At 44.4% G+C, this 10,249-nt stretch overlaps 1 protein-coding gene across 2 annotated transcripts in view; it reads right to left on the bottom strand.

The window, feature by feature from the left end:
• The window catches only part of LOC143288948 (receptor for retinol uptake stra6-like), a 54,358-nt gene that overhangs the window by 10,861 nt on the left and 33,248 nt on the right, over positions 1-10,249 (bottom strand). For both annotated transcript variants that reach the window (XM_076597629.1, XM_076597630.1), the window contains 5 exons: positions 9,532-9,706; positions 5,960-6,035; positions 5,277-5,355; positions 2,502-2,550; positions 1,748-1,862 (listed from right to left, as the gene is read on the bottom strand). In XM_076597629.1, the coding sequence (XP_076453744.1) occupies positions 1,748-1,862; positions 2,502-2,550; positions 5,277-5,355; positions 5,960-6,035; positions 9,532-9,706 (494 nt within the window). The remainder of the gene's footprint in view (positions 1-1,747; positions 1,863-2,501; positions 2,551-5,276; positions 5,356-5,959; positions 6,036-9,531; positions 9,707-10,249) is intronic.

Below are 10,249 nucleotides of genomic sequence, written 5' to 3'. Positions count from 1 at the left end.
CTGTGTGTTGGACCACTGACCACACCATCACACTGCCCCACAACAACATTCCTTATCACTACAACTGTGTGTAGAGTCACTGACCACACCATCACACTGCCCCACAACAACATTCCTTATCACTACAACTGTGTGTTGGACCACTGACCACACCATCACACTGCCCCACAACAACATTCCTTATCACTACAACTGTGTGTAGAGTCACTGACCACACCATCACACTGCCCCACAACAACATTCCTTATCACTACAACTGTGTGTTGGACCACTGACCACACCATCACACTGCCCCACAACAACATTCCTTATCACTACAACTGTGTGTTGGACCACTGACCACACCATCACACTGCCCCACAACAACATTCCTTATCACTACAACTGTGTGTTGGACCACTGACCACACCATCACACTGCCCCACAACAACATTCCTTATCACTACAACTGTGTGTAGAGTCACTGACCACACCATCACACTGCCCCACAACAACATTCCTTATCACTACAACTGTGTGTAGAGTCACTGACCACACCTCACACTGCCCCACAACAACATTCCTTATCACTACAACTGTGTGTTGGACCACTGACCACACCATCACACTGCCCCACAACAACATTCCTTATCACTACAACTGTGTGTTGGACCACTGACCACACCATCACACTGCCCCACAACAACATTCCTTATCACTACAACTGTGTGTTGGACCACTGACCACACCATCACACTGCCCCACAACAACATTCCTTATCACTACAACTGTGTGTTGGACCACTGACCACACCATCACACTGCCCCACAACAACATTCCTTATCACTACAACTGTGTGTAGAGTCACTGACCACACCATCACACTACCCCACAACAACATTCCTTATCACTACAACTGTGTGTAGAGTCACTGACCACACCATCACACTGCCCCACAACAACATTCCTTATCACTACAACTGTGTGTAGAGTCACTGACCACACCATCACACTGCCCCACAACAACATTCCTTATCACTACAACTGTGTGTTGGACCACTGACCACACCATCACACTGCCCCACAACAACATTCCTTATCACTACAACTGTGTGTAGAGTCACTGACCACACCATCACACTGCCCCACAACAACATTCCTTATCACTACAACTGTGTGTTGGACCACTGACCACACCATCACACTGCCCCACAACAACATTCCTTATCACTACAACTGTGTGTAGAGTCACTGACCACACCATCACACTGCCCCACAACAACATTCCTTATCACTACAACTGTGTGTAGAGTCACTGACCACACCATCACACTGCCCCACAACAACATTCCTTATCACTACAACTGTGTGTTGGACCACTGACCACACCATCACACTACCCCACAACAACATTCCTTATCACTACAACTGTGTGTAGAGTCACTGACCACACCATCACACTGCCCCACAACAACATTCCTTATCACTACAACTGTGTGTAGAGTCACTGACCACACCATCACACTGCCCCACAACAACATTCCTTATCACTACAACTGTGTGTAGAGTCACTGACCACACCATCACACTGCCCCACAACAACATTCCTTATCACTACAACTGTGTGTAGAGTCACTGACCACACCATCACACTGCCCCACAACAACATTCCTTATCACTACAACTGTGTGTTGGACCACTGACCACACCATCACACTGCCCCACAACAACATTCCTTATCACTACAACTGTGTGTAGAGTCACTGACCACAGCAGCTGGAGGACCCAGATGATGATGAAGGCGAAGTCGTAGATGATGATAGTGACGAAACCAGCGCACAGGAGGCACAGCAACAAGAGGACCAGGAACTGGATCACGTAACCTGCACACACACACACACACACACACACACAAGAGCATGTAAACGTGTAAGCACACACATACGTACACACACACACACAGCCACACACACAAGCGCGCGCGTGCGCACACACACACACACGTCTCAGTCACCTTGTAGTGTATAGGCCTAAAGTGATGATAAACCAATGAGAAAAAGAAAAACAAATCACAACACACACACACACAAACCACACACACACACACACACAAACCACACACATAGGCACATACATACATGCATACATACATACATAGATGCTCACACACCACACCACAACACACACACATACATGCATATATAGATACTCACACACCACAACACACACATACATACATGCATACATAGATACTCACACACCACAACACACACAAACATACCGCAAATTCCCATACCACAACGCATGTCACCTTCACCTTGCCAGAGCACTGAGATGTTTTACAACTACTTCTGCTGTTGCTGCAACTACTACTGGTTTATACTGCAGTATGCCATGCAGTCAAAGTGGGGAACTGGACATCCGTTATTTTCAGGTCGCATCGCAAACGGAAACAAATAAAATAAATATGCAACCAACCAACCAACCAACCAACCAACCAAGCCACAGCCAACAGAACTCACTCCAAATGATGTAGCCCACTTGGAAACCTGCGTACTTGATGCTGGAAATCTGCACACAGAGGGAAACGCGACACCAATGTCACCAAGCAGTGCTGGCCAAGAGGTAACGCGTCCGCCTAGGAAGCGAGAGAATCTGAGCGCACTGATTCAAATACAGCATAGTCGCCAGTGTTTTCTCCCATTCCACTAGACCTTGAGTGGTGGTCTGGACGCTAGTTATTCGGATGAGACGATAAACCGAGGTCCCGTGTGCAGCATGCCCTAACCGCACATAAAAGAACCCACGGCAGCAAAAGAGGTGTCCCTGTCAAATTCTGCAGAAAAATCCACATCGATAGGAAAACAACAACAAAAATGCAGGCAGGAAAAAAACAAGGGCTGCCCTCTCAGTGTAGCGACGCACCCTCCCTGGGGGGAGCAGCCCGAATCTGACACAGAGAAATATGATGTGACAAAAAAACCCAGTAATACATGCAATACAATCACTCCTAATTCTGCCTCAGACACACTCAACGAAAGTGTGCATTACACTCTGGCTGAACGGTGGCTCAGCGGTAATGCACCCCACTAGGAAGACAGTGTCCATGGGCTCCAATCCCATAAGCGGACTGGTTTTTATTTTATATTATTTTATTTTATTTTTTTATTTTTTTTACACCTACAATAGACCTTGAGTCGTGGTGTGGGCGCTAGTCATTCGCAAGAGACGATAAACCGAGGTCCCCCATGTACCTAATAATAATAATAATAATGGATACTTGTTGAGCGCTTTCCTCCCTGAAAAGGAGCTCAAAGTGCTTTACAATAAACATCAAATACACACACATGCACCCCCACCCATCCACCCCCGCCCACACACACACACACACGAGCGCACAAAGCATTCAAAGACTATGCCTTTTTTCATTTCTTAGTCTCTCTCACTCACTCTCTCTCTCTCACTCACTCTCTCTCTCTCTCTCTCTCTCACACACACACACACACGCACGCACGCGAGGAGTCTGCATGGATCATAACTGAATGTCATTGGAAAGGGAGGAAAGGTCTATGTACAGACGTTTTCCAAAAGATGTGTTTTCAGACCGGTTTTAACAGACTGAAATGAGGAAGAGCGGCGAAGATGGTGAGGTAAACTGTTCCATACTGATGGAGCTGAATGAGAAAAGGAAGAATCACCGAAAGACTGGCTTTTCACACGGGGAGCGAGCAGAGTAGCCGCCGTGAATCGGAAGATGATCTGAGTTGTTGTGGTGGTGTGTAGGTTTGAATGACTTCTCTCAAATACGTAAAGGAACCCATGACAAGATGGTTGCCCTGGCAAGGTTAAGTAGAAAAATCCACTTTGATAGGAAAACTAATATATGTACAGACAGAAAAAAAAATTGAAAAAAGTGAGTGGCGCTGCACTGTGACGACCTGTTCTTCCATGGGACAACAACCCGAATTTCACACGCACAGAAATCTGTTATTTCAAATTGTGCCACAGAAACAGTACAGTGCAGACAATGAGGTCAATAGATACAGGCCTCATGGGAAGTACGCTCACCTGTCAGCTCGCACACATACACGTAAAGGCAGAATTGCGAACACACATTTACATATATCCACACGCGCGCACACACATACATGATTTCAACAACTTTTTAATGTTTCTTGTGTGTGTGTGTGTGTGTGATCTTCAGTTTAACGTCTATTTACTAGAAGTGCTATTAGACGGTGTGTGTGTGTGTGTGTGTGTGTGTGTGTGTGTGTGTGTGTGTTTGCATGAATATTCACCATGCCAGCTGTCTGATGAGTGTGTTAAGTATGATTGTTCTGTAAACGAGAGAGAGAGAGAGAGAGAGAGAGAGAGAGAGAGGCAGAGAGAGACAGAGACAGCGAACATTAATGTCTATTCATTATATCGGCTAGAGTCCCTAATGAAAGGGTGTTGTGAAAACAACAGTTCATCACCACCCGAATTTAACACCAAATTCAACAAACAAAATTGCAACAATACACATAAGTACAACTGAAAGACCGAATATAATACGCCCCACACAAATATATTGTAAGTTGTTTGACAACATTCTCATTTACCGAGGTCATGCACAACAGGAGTTTGAATACATTTGGGTGTCTAGAAAAGTTCCCAGGGATTCATTGTTTTCCGAAACAACACAACACATAGCAACAAAACACACTATGTACTTCTGTTTCATGTGCATCTTTACACAATGGACAAAGAGGGTCGCTGTCAGAATTTCATCTACAGGAAAGACAGAGACTGAAGTGGTTTATTAATCTAAGACCATAGCCCCATTTGAATAATGGGTCATAACAAAATACGTAATGTCACCGTAAATGTCAATGAACACTTAACTGTATTCACAACTACTGAAATGAAGACAATACTATTTCTCTTAACTTAAAGCTCTGTGTAGATACAATGCACGATTGTGTATATACCAATGTTAGATGATGCCATCCATAAACAGAATTTAAACAAACATGGGAGTGAATCTAAACAAACATGGGAGTTCATAACATTTCTTTGCAAACATGATACAAATCAGGACACTTCAAAATAAAATGAACTTCTTCATTTGCCTCTTTTCACTAAGGGCAGAACTCCAACTGGAAATGCCATATCTTAAAATTGTCAAAATAAATGGAATGTATCTTGCAGTGTTATATCTTTAAGCAAGATAACTATTCACCAAAAAGTATAAACTAAGCAAGAGAAAACGAGAGAGAGAGAGAGAGGGGGGGGGGGGGGAAGGGAAGAGAACTTACACAATGACTGGAATTGCTGAACTCAGTGGATGGAGGAATACGAGAGTGGTCGCCCCTGTACAGCGCAAACAGATTGAGCCTGCACACACACACACACACACACACACAAAGAGTCATACTCACACACACACACACACACACAGAGTCATACTCACACACACACAAAACCACACACGTTAATCATCGCTGACTGACCGGTTCGCATCACTGACAAACGTGTGTACACACAACGTGTGATGTAATGGCCCGGTGTTTCGGGTCTGTGTGTGTGTGTGTGCGTGCGTGGAGTGCGTGCGTGTGTGTGTGCGTGCGTGTGTGCGTGCGTGGGTGCGCGCGTGTGTGTGTGTGTGTGTGTGTGTGTGTGTGTGCGCGCGTGTGTGTGTGTGTGTGTGTGTGTGTGTTAAACTTTAACTAATTCATTTTCTTTGGATATACTTTCTCGATAACAAATCAAGATTAAACATTGAGAAATAAAACTTCACTCCACCCATACCAATTATATGTTCTAAGTCATCCGGGTTGTGTACAGTAGCCTTTATCTGGGTTCCTGAAGAGATGCTATCCGCCACTGACTGACCAAAACAATCATATTCGTGCAACATAGTAGTGGAGGAACGCAAGCGCAGGTAACAACAAAATATATCTATACGGTGTAACTGTATAGGATGTTTGCCTGCACTAACCTGTAGTTGGACAAAGTGTGGAGAACATTCAACACAGCAAACAGTACTGCCAGGACGTCAGCGACGATAATACAGACTGAAACACACACACACACACACACACAAATACACAAACCCCAGATGCGCACACATAATGTATACATACACCGGTACAATCACATTCGTGCGCTCGAACTCACACACATACATGCATATGCACGCCCCCCCCCCCACTTACACACATGCACGCATACACACACACACACACACCAGCACACGATATCGAAGTTACCCTATGCAATAGCGGGATACAATAATAGTAGTTACACTACTGCGACTACTTCTACTTCTTCAACTAATAACAATTATAGTCATGTTAATGTTTGCATTCTTATCAACATTACACTAAATAAATAAACTGATGAATAAATAAATCAACAGATAGATAAACCAATCAATCAGCCTGCCTTTGATACAGGACGTACAGCTGCCGGAATGGCGAGGTGAACACAATCAAGACCAAAAGCCTGCCTTTTGAATCGAGCGAACGTGGTGATGATGCCCAGGAACACAGCAGCAACAGCAACAAGATGAGGAGGTAAAGAGGGAGGAGAAGAAACAGCAGGATAAGAAGGCGGAGACGAAGAAGCAAAAGAAACTTTGATATGCGCTCCTTCCCACCACCCTTGATGGTGTCCACCACGTTGGAGGGTCACTGTCAACTATGTCACTTTGGAAGGTCACTATCAATCAAGTCACCCACTTTTGAGGGTGTCCACCAAGTCACCCACTTTTGAGGGTGTCCACCAAGTCACCCACTTTTGAGGGTGTCCACCAAGTCACCCACTTTTGAGGGTGTCCACCAAGTCACCCACTTTTGAGGGTGTCCACCAAGTCACCCACTTTTGAGGGTGTCCACCAAGTCACCCACTTTTGAGGGTGTCCACCAAGTCACCCACTTTTGAGGGTGTCCACCAAGTCACCCACTATTGAGGGTGTCCACCAAGTCACCCACTTTTGAGGATGTCCACCAAGTCACCCACTTTTGAGGGTGTCCACCAAGTCACCCACTTTTGAGGGTGTCCACCAAGTCACCCACTTTTGAGGGTGTCCACCAAGTCACCCACTTTTGAGGGTGTCCACCAAGTCACCCACTTTTGAGGGTGTCCACCAAGTCACCCACTATTGAGGGTGTCCACCAAGTCACCCACTTTTGAGGATGTCCACCAAGTCACCCACATTTGAGGGTGTCCACCAAGTCACCCACTTTTGAGGGTGTCAACCAAGTCACCCACTTTTGAGGGTGTCCACCAAGTCACCCACTTTTGAGGATGTCCACCAAGTCACCCACTTTTGAGGGTGTCCACCAAGTCACCCACTTTTGAGGGTGTCCACCAAGTCACCCACTATTGAGGGTGTCAACCAAGTCACCCACTATTGAGGGTGTCCACCAAGTCACCCACTTTTGAGGATGTCCACCGTCACCCACTTTTGAGGGTGTCCACCAAGTCACCCACTTTTGAGGGTGTCCACCAAGTCACCCACTTTTGAGGGTGTCCACCAAGTCACCCACTTTTGAGGGTGTCCACCAAGTCACCCACTTTTGAGGGTGTCAACCAAGTCACCCACTATTGAGGGTGTCCACCAAGTCACCCACTTTTGAGGGTGTCCACCAAGTCACCCACTTTTGAGGGTGTCCACCAAGTCACCCACTTTTGAGGGTGTCCACCAAGTCACCCACTTTTGAGGGTGTCCACCAAGTCACCCACTTTTGAGGGTCACTATCAAGTCACTCAACTTTGAGGGTCACAATCAACCAAGTCACTCATTTCGAAAGGTCACTATCAACCAAGTTACTCACTTTTCAGGGTCTCTATCAACCAAATCACTCATTTCGGATGGCCATTATCAACCAAGTCATTCACTTTGGAAGGCCACTATCAACCAAGACATTCACATTGGATGGTCACTATCAACCAAGTCATTAACATTGGATGGTCACTATCAACCAAGTCATTCACATTGGATGGTCACTATCAACCAAGTCATTCACTTTGGAAGGCCACTATCAACCAAGACATTCACATTGGATGGTCACTATCAACCAAGTCACTCACTTTTGAAGGTCACTATCAACCAAGTCACTCACTTTTGAAGGTCACTTGTTTTGAGGATCACTATCAACCAAATCACTCACATTTGAAGGTCACTATCAACCAAGTCACTAAATTTTGAGGATCACTATCAACCAAGTCACTCACTTTTAAGGATCACTATTAACCAAGTCAATCACATCTGAAGGTCACTATCAACCAAGTCACTCAGTTTTGAAGGTCACTATCAACCAAGTCACTCACATTTGAGAGTCACTATCAACCAAGTCAATCACTTTTGTCGATCAATATCATCCAAAAGTCACTCACTTTTGAAGGTCTCTATCAACCAAGTCACTCACATTTGAGAGTCACTATCAATCAAGTCATTCACATTGGAAGGTCACTATCAACCAAGTCATTCACATTGGATGGTCACTATCAACCACGTCATTCACAATGGAAGGTCACTATCAACCAAGTCATTCATTTTTGTGGGTCAATATCAACCACGTCACTCACACTGGACGGTCACTATCAACCAAGTCACTTTTGAAGGTCACTATCAACCAAGTCATTCACATTGGATGGTCACTATCAACCAAGTCATTCACATTGGATGGTCACTATCAACCACGTCATTCATTTTTGTGGGTCAATATCAACCAAGTCATTCACTTTGAATGGTCACTATCAACCAAGTCATTCATTTTTGTGGGTCAATATCAACCAAGTCATTCACTTTGAATGGTCACTATCAACCAAGTCATTCACATTGGATGGTCACTATCAACCAATTCATTCACACTGAATGGTCACTATCAACCAAGTCACTTTTGAAGGTCACTATCAACCAAGTCACTCACATATGAAGGTCACTATCAACCAAGTAACTCACTTTGAATCGTCACTATGAACCAAGTCATTCACTTTGGATAGTCACTTTCAACCAAATCATTTATTTTTGTGGGTCACTATCAATCAAGTCATTCACACTGGATGGTCACTATCAACCAAGTCATTCACATTGGATTGTCACTATCAACCAAGTCATTCAATTTGGATGGTCACTATCAACCAAATCATTCATTTTTGTGGGTCAATATCAACCAAGTCATTCACTTTGAATGGTCACTATCAATCAAGTCATTCACTTTGAATGGTCACTATCAACCAAGTCATTCACACTGGATTGTCACTATCAACCAAGTCATTCATTTTTGTGGGTCACTATCAACCAAGTCACTCACTTTAGATGGTCGCTGTCAACCAAGTCATTCATTTTTGTGGGTCAATATCAACCAAGTCACATAATTTTGAGGGTCACTCTTCTCTTCTGCGTTGTGGACTGCAACTCCCGTGTTTACTCGTGGGGCTTTTACGTGTATGGCTTTTACGTGTATGGCCGTTTCTACCCTGCCATGTAGGTAGCCACACTCTGTTTTCGGGGATAACCAAGTCACCCACTTTTGAGAGTATGCTATCAACCAAGTCACTCACTTTTGAAGGTCTCCACCAGCCAGACATAAAATTGCAGCAAGCCACGTTGGAGGGCGACTTCTTGGTCTTCGCCAGGGACTGGCTCCGGACCGACTGTTGCGTCTATCGTACGTTCAAGGATATTGCCCAGAACATCAAACAGACTGACAAAGGATACCAGGATCTCGATTGTAAGCTGAAATGGAACATGTCAAAGTCGTCAAAAGAATGGTGGCGTTTTTGTTCTTACGGATCGTGGGGCCATTTCATTTCAAATCTTTTTCGCTCAGTTCAGTTCATTTACTCAAAGGACGCGTATAGCTCAGTTCTGTTCATGAACTCAAGGATGCGTCACTGCGTTCGGACACATCCATATATGCTACCACACATCTGCTAAAAGATGCCTGACGAGCATGATAACACATCGCGATGAAGGAAAATAAAATAGAACGAATAAGAATAAGATACATAAATAAATGAACAAGTCATTAAATTAATGAATAAATAAATAACAAGAGAGGCAAGGCCTTCAAGACTCACTTGTGATACATTTAAAAAAAAATCTAATCGTTAAAATGTGTTCTGTATTTGTTATTATAATGCTTCGGGTTAAAAGAAAGAGAGAGAGAAAGTCCTAAAGGCAGCTTCGAACCCCGCATGTTCGGATGAGAAGAAACTGTCTTATCCATTACACTGTCGTGGCTCCTTAACTGACGTTCAAAAATATAACATATAAACA

This window comes from Babylonia areolata, chromosome 13 (assembly GCF_041734735.1).
Source record: "Babylonia areolata isolate BAREFJ2019XMU chromosome 13, ASM4173473v1, whole genome shotgun sequence".
Taxonomy (NCBI): Eukaryota; Metazoa; Mollusca; class Gastropoda; order Neogastropoda; family Buccinidae; genus Babylonia; species Babylonia areolata.
The sequence above is the reverse complement of the archived record's forward strand: the minus strand, read 5'-3'. Positions and strand labels throughout refer to the sequence as shown.